Source organism: Pinus tabuliformis, chromosome 4_2, assembly GCF_031772625.1.
Source record: "Pinus tabuliformis cultivar Carrire ecotype Pingquan chromosome 4_2, CPIR1, whole genome shotgun sequence".
Taxonomy (NCBI): domain Eukaryota; kingdom Viridiplantae; phylum Streptophyta; class Pinopsida; order Pinales; family Pinaceae; genus Pinus; species Pinus tabuliformis.
The window spans coordinates 147,394,104-147,413,186 of record NC_142304.1 but is presented as its reverse complement, the minus strand read 5'-3'; the positions used below and the strand labels follow the sequence as shown (position 1 = coordinate 147,413,186).

At 36.5% G+C, this 19,083-nt stretch overlaps 1 protein-coding gene across 3 annotated transcripts in view; it reads left to right on the top strand.

Moving 5' to 3' along the window:
- Positions 1–14,901, top strand: part of LOC149168631 (putative serine/threonine-protein kinase PBL8) — an 81,062-nt gene extending 66,161 nt beyond the window's left edge. For all 3 annotated transcript variants that reach the window (XM_089428355.1, XM_089428357.1, XM_089428356.1), the window contains 5 exons: positions 12,548–12,882; positions 13,098–13,233; positions 13,388–13,524; positions 13,707–13,830; positions 14,048–14,901. In XM_089428355.1, the coding sequence (XP_089284481.1) occupies positions 12,548–12,882; positions 13,098–13,233; positions 13,388–13,524; positions 13,707–13,830; positions 14,048–14,547 (1,232 nt within the window). In that variant the 3' untranslated portion in view covers positions 14,548–14,901. The remainder of the gene's footprint in view (positions 1–12,547; positions 12,883–13,097; positions 13,234–13,387; positions 13,525–13,706; positions 13,831–14,047) is intronic.
- Positions 14,902–19,083: the final 4,182 nt, after the last annotated feature.

Below are 19,083 nucleotides of genomic sequence, written 5' to 3'. Positions count from 1 at the left end.
TTGGCAGAGAGAGTAGAAGTGTGCTCAGTTAGTGAACCTATAGTAAAGGTTCTGAGATTGGTAGATGGGGACAAGCCTGTAATGTCTTATTTGTATGAGGCCATGGATAGGGCCAAGGAGGCCATTCGTACTTATTATGCAGACAAGGGTTCTGTTAGGATTGATAGACAGATGATGTTATGGGATGCGATTGATAGTTGGTGGACAGGGATGCTTCATTGACCCATTCATGCAGCAACACTCTTCCTCAACCCTGCATTTTCATACAAATGCGGCTTTGATTTTCATTGCGAGGTGATGGAAGGGCTCCATTCCTGTATTCATAAGATGGTACTTAATCCTGAGCTTCGTAGCAAAATCAATCGCAAGATACAATTTTATCGGGATTGTGTTAGCCTATTTGGATTTGATGATGCTATTAGGGAAAGGACCCTCTTCATGCCACGTAAGTGACAAGTCATGACTCATTAGAATTTTTGATTTAGAATTTACTTATTTATAATTCTAGATTTTTAAAATTCAGTTATGTAACTTTTATTTGAAAGTTTAATTATGTTTTAAGTTTTTTATTTCTTTATTTTGTTGTAGATATTTGGTGGCGAAGCTAGGGTGCAAGGGCACCAAATTTGCAGAAATTGGCCATAAGAATCCTGAGTCAAACATGTAGCTCTTTAGGGTGTGAGCGCAATTGGAGTGTATTTGAGAAAATACACTCAAAGAAGCGCAACAGGTATAATTTTGAGCTTTAGCCTTCCGTTGAGCAATTACATTTATTGTAACTTTAATTTATGACCCTCAATTGTCAAGAGTCAAGATTCGTTAGTTTTTTTTACACTCTTGTAGGTTGGAGTTCTCACGCCTCTATGATTTAGTGTATGTGCATTACAATCTCCGACTTCGAGTGAAGCAAATAGAGAAACCAATGGATCTAGATGCCATTTTCTTAGAAAATATTGATGTATTGTCTCAGTGGAGGGTGGAGTCTGAGGTGCCCATCTTGGAGGAGTCACTTGCATGGTTAGAGACAGAGGAACCATTAGAACAGTGGCAGCAAGAGGAGGACTTGGGGGAGGAGCAGCGCAAGGAGGAGGAGGAGGAGGAGACCACGGGAGCATCAACGTCAGCACCATCTGCCATAGATATAGGAGAGCACAACTCCATACCCAACAATCATTATTTGACATTAGGTGCAGGGTCAGGGCCTTCTACTACTGGGGGCGGGCCTGGCAAACAACCCCTCATGTTTTCCTGTAAAACAGGGAAAGGGCACTGATCTCCGATAGCTAGCTGCTAGTTTTATTTTTTTTGCTACATATAACTCATGATGATGAGATACTTTTATATATGTGATGTTATTTTGTATTGTTTCTCCACATTTGAGTCCTTGATTGGATAATTATGAAGGATCAGTAGGATTTGGTATTGCCTTTGATGTATCATTTTTATTTTACATCCACTACATCATATATATTAGTGCTTTCTTCATATTTATGTGCTAATGTGTTTATTTCACATTGTTATTGCTTTATATGCTTAAAAATATGAAAAAAAATGAATATATTATGCATTTTTTTTGTTTTTTTTTTAATGTCTGCTGATTTTTTCCGATATTTTGCCAACATTTTCGCCGATATTGTCGATAAGATATTTCGAGGACCCTCCCTGATATTTTGCCGTTACTGATATTTTCAACACTGATTTGGACTATCCCCAAAACCATCATCATGTAGGAATAAAGCCTCTAAAGAATCACTACCACTTATTTTGTTCAAATTATATTGAGGTTTGTCTTCACTTTTGTCACAGTACCCCATAGATCCCAGGACACTTTCCCTAGTGATGTCTCTTTCTGATGCTTTATTATCAAATATAGAAGGTTGGACATGTCGTTTGTTGAGATTATAACAATTTGCGGGGCTGGGCATGGGACCAGACTTGTCGTTCTTTTTTGGAGGATACAGGCAGGTCCATGCCTTTGCTCCTGCCTCAGTTTCTCTTGTACTTTGATTTTCATGTTTTGGCTTATCAGTATCATTTGATCCGCCTTTCTTGCAACTAGTCTAGAAGTCATTCCATTTCCTTATACCTGTTTTTTGTTATGTGCTCTTATTATCAGGTTTTAGGGAATGATTCTCTTCTTTTTCCTTAGGTGCTGCCATCTCTTTATTGGATTCCTCTAATCTTGTAAGGGTTATTTTGTTCCAGTCTTGCAATCTGTTAATGCTTTCTGCTTGCTTCTCTTTCAGCCTCCTCGAAGCCTCTGTTTGCCAAAAAAATTCTTCTGGTTGTTCCATCTTTAAACACCATTCGGGCTGGTAGGGTTCCAACTTTGATACCACTGTAGTAGATGAGCAATTTAGTCTAGGGTTTACAGATTTTTTATTTTATTTTTCAGTGCAGTGATAAAATTCGATATATTCTTTGAATAGTCAAATTGCCTTCCAATGATATAACAAACGCTGTGTAATCTATAATATAAAATTTCAGCAAGATAGAAATGATCCAAATACTCATGTATAGATTCCTGAGCAACAGAACTGGATTCCCTACCTAGTTTTCTCCAGCTAAAATAACTGTGGCTCTGATACCACTGTAGTGTACGAGGGTAATTTTGTGCCCTAGTTTTCCCTGTAGCACTGACATTACTTCTACAGTATTGTAGTTAGGTACAATTATTAATTTGTCTACCTCTTCTCTCAGTGATACAACAAGTAAACAACAATACACTTGGAGCATAAATTATTCACAGCATAATACCTGACTATGAAATGTTTCAGTGCATAACTCAAGTCTGACAGATACAATTCACAATAGATAGAGCTGAAGTCCATACATAATAACCACAAATACTGAGTTCCAAGATCCAGTACAAAATTTCACCAATATAGATTCTAGCTATGATTCTTCTATGTCCTAGTTTCCTTATTGCTACTTGGTTCAATTGTCAACTCTGCTGCAAGTCAACCTGTAGAGTAAACCCACACTACTGCTAGAAGTAACCCTCACCGTTTGTGCACTGTATTCTCTGGATTCAGATGATTCAGAGTCCTCCAACTTCGCAATCCAGAACTTTACTATACCTTTGTTGACCCTGTTACAGGACTAGGGTTTGATTACCTTTTGTAGCCTTTGAACAGCTTGGAGGATCTGTTATCTCCAGGAAAATTCGCTTTAATGCACCTGTGCCAGAATCATGTTTATGGACTAGCTAGGAACCCTCGCTATCCCTCCAATGATACCTCTGTGATGAGGCCAGGAACCCTAATAGGATCTGTGGCCTTCTAACCTGTGCCAAGAAACCAGGTGAATTCCACTCAAAATTTGTGTTCCTTTTTCAACAAGGGTCTTGTGCCCAAAACAACCTTGTGCTTCTCTACCAATGGAGTTTCCTGTGCCAGTCAAACATTAATAGACTCACTGCGTTCTTCAGGAGATATTTAGACCAGAACAGACTTTGCTCCTCCTGGGAGTATAGGAGCACAAGGAAATTTCACTTCTTTCAGTGCCTCATGTTTCTTAATCAACCCAATGCCCACAAAATTCGATATCCCATCCAGAAACCCTTGAGCTAGCAAAAAAACAAAATGTAAAGAGAAGAGAGATGTCAACTAGGGTGGAATCTTTCACCACCGAAATTGACAAGACAGAAGGGGTCTTAGAACCCTCGGAGCTAATGCTTAAAAACAGAATGAGATGATCCACAATGATGATCCAAAATGAATTCATCCCTCTTGTATTTATAGATTTCCTAGAGGGGTTTCTTCTTCCTAAATGATTGAGTAAACTTTACTCCAAACCCCAACTCTGGGCTTCTTTGACCAGCTGCCCCAAAATTTGCCCAAACAGTGGGTATTTTGGGATTTTCCCCTTTATTGAAGACTATAGCCTACAGTAATCGATAGGTTATTTCCTCCCTTGAGCAATTAATTTCTCGGGAACATTATAGACATATGTACATGTAGATGACGATCAATAACAGAATCAAATGATGGCTTAAATTTTCACTGTTGTGTGCCAACACTATGTAATCTAGATTTTCTCCTAAAGATAGTGACATATTATGTACTTGAGTTGGCACTCACCTGAGGTAGCAAACGATGGTTGTATTAGCCTCATGTTAGTTGTGCAGAAAGGAGTAGTAGTGTTGAATAGAGATCACACATACAAAGATTGACAATGCAAACAAAGCATATTCCTTCCATGAAAATACAACATAACACGTATAGGAGGACACTGTGGCCAAAGGTGGCTTTTATTCATGCTTTAGAGATCATTAATGATTGCATTACAGTCTCATGGCAATGCCATGAAAGGGTTTCTACAACATTCCATCTCAATGGTAACAAAACTTCACTAATCACATAACCAGATGCATATAAAGTTTAAACAATATTACCAATCAATCACAATCGCTTATAACTATTGAAGAAAGACCGATTGCAATATACTCTGTTGCTGTCATAATGCTTCGCTGGTTGCAGTCCTGGAGTCATATGTTGCTGGCACATGCAATGGACTTCACCAGAACATAGCTCAACATAATGTTTACATTGGATTTCAATTATAGTCTGGCATTCTTGTCACTCCACACTATTGATGAAATTAATTTTAACATATTTAGTTTTTCTCTTTTGTTTGCTAGTTTATGTGATCCTGAGATGACTGGCACGACTAACTTGTTGCTTGAGTAGCCGGTACCTAGGGGCATCTAGGCCATCAAAATCACTTGGGGATTGCACCAAGCCTGGGCCACACCAACCCTTAGCATGGTTGAATTTTTGCCAACAGAGTTTCAAACTGGTGACCTTTATACGACATAGTGCCTTAATAGAACACCCTGTCACCGTCTGCTTTATGCTTTGTGGGGTTAATAGGTTATGTTTTAGGTAGCCACATTTTAACAAGAAAATATTGCCTGAGGTGGCCAAACTAATATACATTTCAGTGTTGGTTAAATGCCTGGTGAAGCAGGTAATGTAGAAGAGGGATGCTTCAAACTGAGTTCATATTACTTGGAGATGGTGAATGACACAATAGAGCACAAGCTTTTGGCTGCCATTGACATAAGTTTTGGGGTTGTTATTTCCTTTTCCAATCATGAATATTGCCGTTGAGTTGTTGGAATTCAGAATTGATTGCTTTCTGTAAAATTCAAGGGCTCAATTTTTATCTGGTTTACATAAAACAAAATAAAGGAGACTCCATATATGACATTATCACCAGGTTTTAGCTTCAACACGACGATCTTTTTAATCTTCCTTAATATCACGATTCTAAGACTCGTACAATTGCAAATAAAATCCTATTAGCATCACATATGTAGCTTTATGCACTGAACTTATGACTTAATCGTTGGTCTTCTACTTGTTTAAGATTAAATTCTAGTTTGACACAACAGTGTGCAAAAAACTGCTCATGTTTCTTGTTGTCGCTCAAGTTGTACAGGTGAATGTGACAACGACTCAGCGCAAGGGCTATCACTCTGATCCCTGGCCTCTCCATTCTAGTTGTCTCCCAACCAGTGTAGCACGACTCTTATAAGACCTGCGAGTACCCGCGAGTCTTGATGGGTTTTATAGTGAGATGGGTCACTCACATAGAACTCATGGTTTCTACCCATTCTCGCTAAATTCCGCATAAAACTTGGCTACCCACATTCAACCCGTGGAGACGCTCAAAATTCAATTTTTTCTTTCTTCTTTTTTCTTTTTTGTGATTAAAATTTAACATATTTAAAGTTTTTTTCTATATTTTGTCGAGTCTTATACGAATCTTATACGGGTCGTTTCCAAGTCTTATACGGGTCACCGAGTCAATAGCCAGACGAGTCTTATATGAGTACGAGTTGTGCAACATTGCTCCCAACAACAGGCTATGGGGGGTACTACATATTAAATGTGAGGATGAAAGACCTATCGACAACCGACAAGTCTGGGAGACATAGCTGAATGGCCTAACAACTTGGTTAATTATGATTAGCAAGTTCGGTTATTAGCACAATAAGATTGAATTACTTGAGAGACCAGTGCCTTAATGGAGTCAAAATTACTTGCTTAATATAGATTGGTTACCAAGTCACCGGATGAACAATTGCTGCTTAGGATGCTCACTATCCTATATGAAATGCGATACCTAAAACTAAGCGAAATGCAGTATCTTGATAACTTTTAAGTTAGATGCCTATCTAAATGAATCCTTACTCATGTATTTTGAAACTAGTCTCTAGTGTTGGTTGTGGAGAGAAGCCCAGGGAAAGATAACAAAGGCTATATTAACGATAACTTCCCTGGAATTCTAACCACTCGATGCCTCCAGCACTGTAAAGACTATGGCTCTGACGACTGCAAGGTCACTGTGTTAACCACAAGAGAGGGTCTAGATTTCACAAGCTAGATGAGAAAGGTGGTCCTAGAGTCTTTCAATCAAGCTTATGCTTGGAGGTAAGTTAATTAGTGCAAGGCCAGTCCTAGAATGTAAGGTGCAAAATATGAGTGATTATCTTTAGGTGAAGTTGTTAAATGTTTAAGCAAAGAAATACTTAACAATTTACAATGAAAATCTTCACCAAAAGGAAGTGCTCAATGAACCAAATAGATGGCGCCAAAATGTTGTCAAGATTACAATGGACAATCACTCACAAAAAGACAATAAATATGCTTCTTTCAATAATGCTAGAATGCCAATTAGCAATTTCTTAAGATTACTTAGATTATAATAATAGAGTGCCAATGTGCCAATTAGAGACAAAAGAGAACTTCGATTCTTTATGAACTCAATTAGCAATTCTTCAGATAATCTTAAGATTACTCTTATTACAATTATGATGACAATTAAGTACTTTGAGAGTGACTTGATTCACAAGATTAGAAATTTAGCTGTGAAGCTCACTTGCAAGAAACAAGAAGTTAGTGAATCGACAAAAAGTAGTAATTCCAATATGACCACAAGAGGCAATGTAACCAACTATCCAATAGTCCACTTCTTTAGCAACGTGATAGCAATGATAAGTAAGAAAATACCAATGTCACAATATTGCTAGCTATCAATGAGAGAAAGAGAGCGTTTACCCACAACATTATTTTAGAACTCATTACCAATTCAGTTAGCCTTTTAGAGCACTTACGTTCTTATTCATATTTGTCAATTAGATGAGGATGCAATCTATGAAATGCTTATGCAAGAATGCAATGTATGCAAAGTGCAATGGATGCAAGAGATGGCAGCTAAGAGACTAATGATTGCAGCAGTAAGATAAACATCCAATCATGCAAGAGGACACTTACTCAAGATGCAAAATATGCTAGGATTGAATGCCTAATAGAAAGAGATGACTGCCCACTATTTTTCACACCACTGTTATGTTTACATCAGACCATATAATGCATATATCAAACTTCAAATCAGTATGACAGTCCTCAAGCAAATGAAAGTAATGCAAGCCCAACCAATGCCAATGAGTTACCAATGATAAAATATGATTGCAAGTTAATTCTTATGCCACTGTCATGAATTTTTTCCACTGCTGTAGGTGACTTAAGATGACTGTAGGTGTTTATATCAGACCTTGAGATTCACTTACAATCTTTCAAACTTCACTTATATGCAATCAATAGAACCACATGGTAAATGTTTAATGCCTTAGGTGAATAATTAATGAGATTATGGTTTATTTTAGGCGTGTTCTTGTCATTAGCTTACCACTGCAACAATGTGCTTCAAAATTCCAATGATGAGGCAAAGAGGGTTAGAGGGCAGACCAATAGGCCTTATGGCCTTGTTGATGACTAGAGCAGGGTTGCGGGCGAGCACCCCGCCCCCCCGCTCCCGCTCCCAATCCGTGCTCTGAGTGGGAGTCCCTTGGAGCGCGCTCCCTAAAAAAAACGCTTCCTGCCTTTTTGGGAGTGTTTAGTCTTTTTTGCAATTTTTTTTTGCAGTAATATTCCAAATGCAATTTTTTTTAAAAGAAACAAACAAGTTTTGAGTGGGGCAGCCTAATGATCAAGCCTATGGCCATAGTATATGATATGTGATTCATGGTAATGTTAAATTTTTAAAGTAAAAGTTTCATTATCCTTTTACTAAAATTTTTAACATTACCATGAAATGACTCAGGATGTTTGAGAGTGGTTCCAACCTCATTGGATTTCATATGGAGAAAGTAGAATTTTAGATTTCATTCAAAATCCAGCAGACTTATTAGTTTTTCAGGATTTCAGGATTGGGGGGATTGCAATGTTTCCATTGGATTTTTTCATGTATTAGGGTATGGAACTCGTATTTAATCAAGAGCACCAATCCCTCTATGTACCTTGATGTTAGTGGCATTGGTTGTCGAACTCATCTATCATGACCCTCCTAAAAATGTACGCATCACTCAAACAAAATCTTGACTTGACATGCTATTCTTTTCTTATCTTATGTTAATGCTTAGAGAGTGATATTGATGACAAAGATCCCTATACAGATCTAGAGGTAATGACAAAGATACCTTTGGATATTAATGCTCAGAGGGTGATATTAATGACAAAGATCCTGATTTTCCAACAAGACTATAAAATTAGACATTTCTCGTGGTGGCAAAAGGCCTAAGCATTAGCAATAGATAACAGATTTACTTGTTTTTTCTAGTTTCTAGTAGTTTTTATAACTATTGACTCTTTCATATTTAATATGATATTTTTTGTAAACAATATATGACAATTTAAGTTTGGAGTTTGAAGTTGGCAATTATACCTCATTAGTAATGAATTATGAATATGATGCTTCGTGAAAGTTGAAAGTTGTTTCATTTCATTTCATGTTAGATATTATTTGTTGTAATGGTTACACTTAGCTTACAAGTACAACGTTGGTGATCAATGATGATAATTGTTATATATTGAAAATTGAAAGCTTGAAACTTTAAGATTGATGAATCATGAGACTCATTATGTTGTATGTTACTATGCTACTAACTTGTGGACGTGGTTGATGAAGATTATAACTTTTAGACCATTGTTGTTATATGGCTCAATCTATATTTTTTATATCTAATTCATCATTCTACATGGATCTTTCTTCCATCAGGGGTATCGAAAAAAGACTCATACTGAGCAGTATCTTCATTCTAGTTCCCATCATGTTCCAACTTAGAAGATAGGTGTTCTCAGCACGTTAGCCACTCGTGCTTTAAGGATTTCAGATGAAGACCACCTTTCTAAAGAAAAGTCCCATCTCCTTAATGTCTTTGTCCAGAATGGTTATAGTAGGCAGCAGGGTGTTAAAGCTTTCCTCAAAGCCAGTAAGGGTCCTAAGGTTAAGACTGACACAATTGATCGTCGTTCAGGAGTTCACCTCCCCTTCATCCAAGGGACGACAAACAAGATTGTGAGAATCCTAAAGAAGCATAATGTCCCCGCAACCTTTAGACCCCTCAACACCATTAGAAGCTCCCTAAAGTCTGTTAAAGACCAAGTGAACCCTATGGATTTGAAAGGTGTTTATGTAATCCCATGTTCGTGTGGGACCTCATACATTGGCGAAACAGGTCGGTCTATTAACCAAAGGATTAAAGAACACGTTGCTGATATCAAGCACGAGGACTAGATCTTCTGCTTTGGCGGAACATGCAGCGAAGACCAAACATCATATATGCATTGAAGAGGCTAAGGTCGTCACAAAGATTTCTCATTTTCATCACTGCAAGTTTAGGGAAGCCATTGAAATTGAGAGGTCTTCTAATAATATTAATAGAGATGACAACTGGAAAATTAGTAGCTGTTAGATTCCTGCCCTCTCTTCTTAGTTTTTATCCTCTTTGTCTGAGCTTATTGATCCCCTTTCTTATTAGTTTTATGTTCGTTTCCCCCCTTTTTAGTCTTCCTTATTAATTTTCATTAAAGAGGATTACCCTCTCTTTTTATTTGTTTTATTAATTTTTATTAGTAGTATTATTTTTGTATTCATTATCAGTATTTTTGTTTATTACTATTATTATTTTCATTATTAGCATTTTTTTTATTCACTTTTAATATTTATTTGTTTTTATTTTTATATTGTTTATTTATTTATTTTTATTTTTTATTTTATATATATATATATATTTTAAATTTTTGGTATTTTTATTTTAATATTTATTCATTTTTTATATAATTTTTATTTATCTATTCATTCATTTATTTATTATTTATTGTTTTTTTACCTCTTCATTTAATTTATTTTTAATTTCGATGAATATTATTATTTATTGATTCATTATCATTGTTTATAATTTTTTTAAGTCAGATAATAATTAAATAATAATAAGTAAATAAATAAAGGAATGAATAAATTAATTAAATAAACAAATATTTACTAATTATTAATTATTTAAATAATTCCCTCCCCTAGTCCAATATAGCCGTTTAGTTTATTATAATAATAATAATTTATAAATAAATAAATAAATAAATAATTAAACAATTTAATTCCCTCCCTAGTCAAATATAGCCATTTTACTCTAGCCGTTAGGTTGACCTTTCTTCCTATTTAGCCTTCTTCTGAGATCTGTCTCTTCATCTTGTCCTGAAGATGAACCACACTGGCTGGTTCGAAACGCGTCGACCAATTATTTTCAATGTGATTTTTTCCGAAAATCTTCATATATCTACATGCTTTTGTTGACATCTATGCATCAAAATATAAAAAATATAAAAATATATATTATATAAAAAACGCTCCCGGAATCGCTCCCAAACCGGGAGCTTCTGAAAATGTCGCTCCCGCTCCCGCTCCCGCTCTCGCTCCCGCTCCCCATTTTCACTCCCACTCTCGCTTCCCGTTTTCGCTCCCGCCCTCGCTTCCCGTTTTCGCTCCCGCTCCCAAGTAACCTTGGACTAGAGACTTTTCCAAAGAACTTGCCCACCTGCAACCACAATGTTAGCTCCAATAACGCTGCAAAACAAAATGCTAGAGATCATAAACCAATGCAAACTCATTCAATGACTGAAGAATGGCTTGGATGAGGGCTAATAAGTCAACGATGAGGGGAGGCAAGCCCAATTACAATACGGTTGATGTTAAGGCTGGAAGAGGCCAATAGAGGGCCTAGAAGGCTAATCTAGGCCTGCTGCTTAGGGAAGGAGGCTAAGTGAGGCCCACGATAAGGCCTAGAAGGGCTGTTGTGAGGGCTAGAGGGCTGATTGCATGGGTAGAAGGCCCTTCTAGGGCTGCCGTCCAAGGAAAAGGCCCTCCTAGGGCAGTGGCTAGGGAAAACAAGAGCAATGACTCACTAAAGAGGGCAAAGGAGGCCACAACAAGGCCTGAAAAGGCAGCGGCTAGGCCTTGGAGGCCCTAAAAAAATTTGAAATCTTGCAATAACAATTTTTTCTACAAAAAATGCCAAATTTTACCTCTTGAGGGCCAATGTCTTCCTTTATTGGCTGGACGTTGAGCTTGGAGGGTGTCTAAGGGCTAGATTTTGCCTTCCTAGGCCTAGATTTGCCTCAAAACCCTAGCGAAATTGCTCATAAGGTTGGATGTCTTGCTTGAATGAGAGAAACCCTTCAAACCCTAGCCTTTGTTCAAACTAATTAAATGGTTAACTAATACTAGCATCATTCACAATAGACTTTGCAGAAATTGGGTTTGCAATGATATACTCATGCTGATTGATGAAATTGTGGTCAACATTTCCCAGACCATCACATATGCTGCCTTGACCCACTCGATCTCAGAGTGAATTCGTGAGTTGGATTATATTAAAAATTAGTGTTTAGGAGCAGAATAACTCATGTTGCTGTATTACTGAAATTTAGTTTAAGATTATCATCTGCTTTTTCTGGGAGTACATTTGCATTATTCACTTAAACATTGCATAATTTACAACTTTAACAGAACACAGATGGAGCATATTTAGTATTGCTAAACTTAAGAAAGGATAGCATACTCAGTGAGTTACACCTGACGTTCTAAGCAACACACTATCGTCAAGCGAATAACTGTCAAATAATAGACAATTTTAATATATAGCACCAGACACATACTTAAGACAACAATGCAGACCTAAAATAATTGTCAAATAATAAACTGTTTTAATATATAGCACTGGATGCAGACTTCAGACTATAAAGCAGATTTAGAAAGACTGTGAATCACCATCACTACAATCACCATCACTACTATCTCCATTCACAACCCTAATATAATATCTAGACCCTATCAAGTCAAACCTTTTAGTTTTCCTCTTCAAAAGTTCTTTGCCCTTTTAACCTGCCTAAAGTTCTGATGTTCTTTGAAATACTTTCATCACATGGTTTGATTTAACGTTGGTATCTCTAAGGATTCTGCTCTTGGTTTGCTGATTCCATATAAAACTTGATATCGATTATAAGCTAAGGCTTGGCTTGTTTGAATGGATTTTAGAGTTCACCGCAACTATTCTTTGGATTCTACCATCGGTTTTCTTGTTTAATATTGTGATGTTGCTGCTGATCTGTATGAGTCTCAAGGTGTTGATTTCCTTCCTCTTTGACGGGATTTTCAAGGAATGATTTTGTGGGCTTTTGGTAATAATTGGTTTCTTCTGTAGGTGAATGCAGAGCATTTCAACTAGAGTCACCAGAAAATGTGAAAAACACCACTTTTACTGCAACAGAAAACAACAATCTTGGAATCATTCCTTCAACTCCCAGGGATGTAGAAAACCTGAGGCAGAATTCTGGCTCTAATGTGTATGTTTTTACATATAACGAACTAAAGCTTACTACAAAGAACTTCCGAGCTGATCATGTCCTTGGAGAAGGAGGATTTGGCATTGTCTATAAAGGCTACATAGATGAGAGTGTCAGACCAGATATAAAAGCTCTACCAGTAGCAGTTAAGGTCCTTAATCACGATGGACTTCAAGGGCACAAAGAATGGCTGGTAAACACCATTCCTACACAATGATTATTCTAGTGTGTATGCTTCTAGAGTTTATGATTTGGGTCTTTTGATAAAAATCAATATTATAATGAGAAAAGAGGGAATGGACATTTTGGTAGGCAGAGTAATGATGATTACAAATGGAAACAAGCTTTGTGACTGTGGACAGGAATTCTGACCATTAATAAAACACAGTTACTTTGTGTATCTTACAGGCTGAGGTCATCTTTCTTGGGCAGCTAAGCCACCCACACTTAGTGAAACTTGTAGGTTACTGCTGCGAAGATGAACACAGGCTGCTTGTTTATGAGTATATGCCTCTTGGCAGTCTGGAAAACCAGCTATTCAGAAGTATGTACTTTTTCCTTTGAATTCTGGAAACGTCTTGAGCTTGCAGAATGATTCTATTGTTGATTTTGGATTGAAGCTTCAACCAGATATATCAATATGTGAAAATAAGGTTGTAATGTTCTAATAATATGGCATGTTTAATCCATGGTTATAGAGGTATGTGTTCCCATATCTTGGCCAATGAGAATGAAGATTGCACTTGGGGCTGCTAAAGGGCTTGCTTTTCTTCATGGAGCAGAAAGGCCAGTTATTTATCGTGATTTCAAGACATCAAATGTTTTATTAGATTCGGTTAGTATCTTATAAGTCCCATTGTTGAACTACACTTTAATTTAGTGCAACATATTTTCTTGCTGTTCTGGTTTTGTAGAAGTTAATTTTAATGTCCAGATCCTTTTATACAGTCTTTTAAATTGATTTCAAGTGAAGTCCATAATAGTCAACTCCCCTTGTCATCGTTTCTTTTCTTGCAGGATTACACTGCAAAACTTTCTGATTTTGGACTTGCAAAAGATGGACCAGAGGGGGACCAGACTCATGTTTCGACTCGTGTGCTGGGTACATATGGCTATGCAGCCCCTGAGTATGTGATGACTGGTAAACTCTAGACTTTTTAAAATTTCACTCTGAATATGAGCTTGTAAACTTCGATAACTTATAAAGCATGGTCATCATTTGGTCTAAGATATAACTGCAGTGAAAGTATTGTATTTAACTGAAAGCTGGAGGGACTGGAATGGTTTCATTCTTGAAATAAGTTTATACTGTTATCAATAATAGTTGGACCATGACATCTGGTCTTTTACTTTTCCAGGCCACTTGACAGCTAGAAGTGATGTTTATGGCTTTGGTGTTGTATTGCTGGAGTTGCTTCTTGGCAGGCGGTCTATGGATAAGACAAGACCTAGCAGAGAATACAACTTGGTTGAGTGGGCTCGTCCACTCCTGAACAATAATCGCAAGCTGCTTCGAATCATTGATCCAAGGTTGGAAGGGCAGTACTGTGTGAAGAGTGCACTGAAAGCTGCCAGCTTGGCCCATCAATGCCTAAGCCAAAACCCTAAGGGAAGGCCTTCAATGAATATTGTCGTTGAGCAACTGGAATCTCTGCAAAGTACGATGGATTTGACATATACCTCTTTCACATACACTGTAGGTAGTGGAGTGACTATCTATGATGTTCACAGTCAACCAAAGGGAAATGGGAGCACAACCAATAGTTCTGAAACTTGTAATGAGAAAATACCATCTCATAAAAAAGTGCTTGAAACATCATTCGGTGGTGATTCTGATCTCTATAGTCAATCTCCGTAGCATTTTGGTAGACTATAAAGTTTTGAGCCTTGACATTTCTGCTGTTATTGCTTCTTTGCTGCAAAATTATCTCTGCTTCTTTGTTACCATTTTTTTGAAAGCTATGAAGCCAAAAGGGCTAGTATTTTTTCTTGGTCAGTTTTGCTAGTTGTGATCTCTTATGCAATGTTTTAGAGGAAACCATGTTGCTAGGCCAGAAGGCAAGCTATCATGCTTTTTTGCTATGACATCATGTGGCATTCCAAATATGGTGGTGAAAACCACAAATGTATTATCTTGGACTAAAGTATTGTATATTATGAATTACTCTTATGTTTTGTTATACATAGAGTTTGCACTACTTTCAATTTTCAAGTCTCTAGAATCTAGATATTCAATACAGTTTTGGGCAATCTATCAATTCTGCTAGAAAGCACCAATGTAATTAGGGGGTAATTGTATTCATATTTCCTACTGGAATAGAAATTTGATAACTTGAAAATTTTGAGTTGATATTGTTGGGTTTTATAATTTTCAATTACATACAACAGAGCTTCTGTTACACTCAATATGGAGTACATGCATTTGAATTGGTAGAGAATGTAGAGTGCTGTCTTAGACTTAAACTCATTTTGTACTGGTAAGGATCAATTTGTCTTTTGTGAGACCATTATTTTTTGGAGACAACTGATTACATGGCATTTCTTTAGACTGCTATATTGTAGAGGATGCGGTATATGATTTTTCTAAATGGATTGCAAAAGCATTGCGTATGATCATTATGAAAGATTGTATTAGTGTGAAAGTTCATAAAAAATCAAAGTTTAAAAAAAATCTCATTTCTTTTCTCGTCTATAAATGTTGCTGAACTTTGATACATTTTTTGTTGACAATCTTTACAATTTGAGTATGCTAGTGCTAGGCTATTTTTAATGCAATGTATCGTAGGTGGACTAATGAGCTTTTACCCTTCACCTTCCTCTTTTAGTGCCTTTATTATATTCTTTTGGGAAAAGTGATTTGGAGAGTGATTTGCATTACTGAGACTGTTATAAGCGAAATCATAAACAATTAAATCATGATCAGCGAAAATTCACGAACATGATGGTTGAAAATTCACCAGCTGTGAATGCATACCTCCCAAACCATGGTAAAGGCATTGTTTTCTAATGTCGTGTCCAATTTGTATTTGAGCACAACATTTATTTCATCACAAACAGTCAAATTTTGGAGCATTTTGCAGCCCCTTGTGCTTATGTTGGTTGTTACAATATGGTGATAATTTTGACATAGCCCCAAAGGTCACCCATTTTCTAGCTCCTTATTGATGCTCATACAACACGAGGGTTACCAAATTGACACTTCGGTGACTAAGCATGGTCCATCAACAACTGATGATTTGAATTTCGTTTCAAACACAATCCATTTTCCTGGTTCCTTATTTTCTTGAACAACATGATGATTACCAAATTGACATTTTGGTGACTGAGCATGGTCCATCAGCCACTGATGATTCAAAATTTGTCTCAAACCGAATCCATTTGACCCATTTTTGACATTGGCCCATTGCACCTATATTTTCCAAATTAACCAATGAACAGAAAGGACATTGTTGAATTGAGGCTTCTGTGATCCATATCGGTTTATGAGAGATTTTTTGGCATAAATCACAAGATCTATCATTTGTCGACTCGTTTCGAACCAGCCAATGTGGTTCATCGTCAGGACAAGTTGAAGAACCAGATCCAGCTTTGCATGTTAAATAGCATGAGTAGAGTCTCCAACGGCTAGCTAGGCCAACGGCTAGAAAGGAATGGGGTCCTAACCTCGAAAAAGGATGAATAAATAAAATAATTTAATATGAAGTTAGTTGAAATATGGGACCAAATAAATAAACAAATAATATAATTTAATTGGTTGTTAAAAAGGTGTTAACAATTAAATAAATACATAGAAACTAAAAATAAATAAATAAATAAATAATAATAATAATAATAATAAATAAATAAATAAAAATCAAAAATCAAAATAAAAATAAATAAATAAAATAAAATAAAACAAATAAATAAAAATAAAAATAAAAATAATAAAATCCTAGAAATAAAATAAAAATATATATAGAAAAATAAATAAATAAATAAATAAATAATAAAAAATAAATAAATAAATAAATAAATAAATAAATAATAATTTAAATGAATTAGTATTAATAATATTACTATTATAATTTATTTAATAGTAAATAACTAAATATTAGGTTAAATAATAATAATAATAATAATAATAATTTAATAGTAAATAATTAAATATTAGGTTAATAATAATAATAATAATAATAATAATAATAATAATAAAAAGGAGATTAAATATTAGGTTAAAAATAATAATAATAATAATAATAATTTAATAGTAAATAATTAAATATTAGGTTAAAAATAATACTAATAATAATAATAATAAAAATAAAAAGGAGACCAGAAACGATGGGAGGGGAGGAGGAGGGGTGGAAAAGAAGGAAGCGACTAGGAAGAGAGAGCAGGGACCCAACATCTATTGATTTTCCAACCATCCTCTCTATTGAGATTGCTCGGCCTCTTTTCAATTTTCAGAGCTTCCCTAATTTTCCGATGATGGAATTGAGAAACCCTAGCAATGGCACTAGCATCTTCAATACAAACATGATGATTGGTTTTTTCTGCATGCTCAGCTAAAGCTGAAGACTTTGATCTCCTATGCTTTAGGTCAGCTGCGTGTTCACTAATCCTTTGATTCATGGAGCGGCCCGTCTCACCAATATAGGGGGTCCCACATGAACAAGGGATAATATATACCCCTTTCATATCTTTGGGGTCGATAGGATCCTTTGCTGATCTGAGGGACATACGAATGGTGTTAAGGGGCCTAAAGGTTACAGGGATACTATGCATCTTGAGAATCCTTGCAATCTTATCAGTGGTCCCCTGAACAAATGGAATATGGACACCAGGAATACGCTCCTTTGGTTCCCTTTTAGTAAGAGAATTCCTGGCGGCTTTTATGAAAGCCCTCTGTCCCATGTATCTACTATAACCATTCTCGACAAAGACGTCAATGAGATGGGATTTTTCTTTCTCAAAGCTCTTTTTATCCGAGATCCTTAGGGCTCTGGTAGCAAGGGTATTGAGAACCCCCATCTTTTGAGCCGGGAAATGGTAAGGTCCTTGGATACGGGCGCGTTCGGGCGTCGAGCGAAGTCACCGTGCATAGGCGCACGGGCTGGCGCGGGTGCACGGGCGGGCGCGGGCGCACGGGCGGGCGTGGGCTGCACGACCGGCGGGCGAGTCTGCACGACCGGCGGGCGAGTCTGCACGACAGGTGGGCGGGTCTGCACGACAGGTGGGCGAGGCTGCACGGCAGGCGGGTCTGCACGACAGGCGGGCGGGTCTGCACGACGGGCGGGTGAGCGCACACGGGCGGGTGAGCGCACACGGAAATGCGACGAAACCGTGAACAGAAAAGTGACGAAACCAGCAACACTTATGAATGCGACTAAGTGTTGGGAGTAGAAAGAAAAACTCTTAGACCTTTGGTATACTTTAGAAGGATGAATGTTTGATTTTTCACATTCAGGTTATAAGGAAGGACAAGTGGATTTGAACCCTAACCATTTCCTATAAAAACATTATGCATCTCTCTACCAAAGAAAAGTCCCACATGCTTGTTTTTTTAAAATCTATGAAGTTATACGAGTTTCAAGGATGATTTAAGTGTACCATTAGAGGAGATTTAGGTCTAAAATGGATGGACCTACTGAGGAAAATCTTAAAATAATGAGATCATATGTCACATCACAATAGGTCAAATGAAAATGCAACTATATTACCTCATTAGTGATAGTTGTCGAGTAAGATGGTTCAATGTAGAGCTAAAAGTGGGTTAAATATCATAATAAACCTGACTGAAAAACATAAAGCATTTGATCCTATTACCTTTGTTACCACCAAATATATATAACATTTTAAAATATATATTCAACATTTTATTTAAAGTTAAAAAAAAAACTCTCCAAAAATAAAAATTAAGGTTCATATGAATTTAACTCATTTTTTTGGTGATAATAAGTACTAAAGGTTTAAAAAGACAATGATAAAAGGAAAATTGGACTTGGTCCATTATTGAAAAATACACCTATTAAAATATTGAAAGAGCTTCAAACCTATAGTGAGGAGGTAAAGTCTAGGATGTTATATCTTTATTGTGAAGTGATAAATCATTGGATAAGAAAGTCAAATTGGCTTGCCATTGAAATCCCTTTATGCGATGGATGATTGTAGTGTCTAGTCAGAGGTTTGTTTAAGCAATTTTCTCCCTAGGTCTCCCTATATATCTTTACAAACATTTTTATTGACTTAGTGCTATTGTGATGAATATTTTAGACCAATGATCTATCTCATTCTCTATTGGGTTTGATCTCTATCAACAACTTGATTTTTCCATTCCTAGATATTATTTCTATTATAGGTTTTAAGGTTTTTTGTTTAGTTCTTTCTTTTCATCATTTTCTTTCTCTCTCTCTCT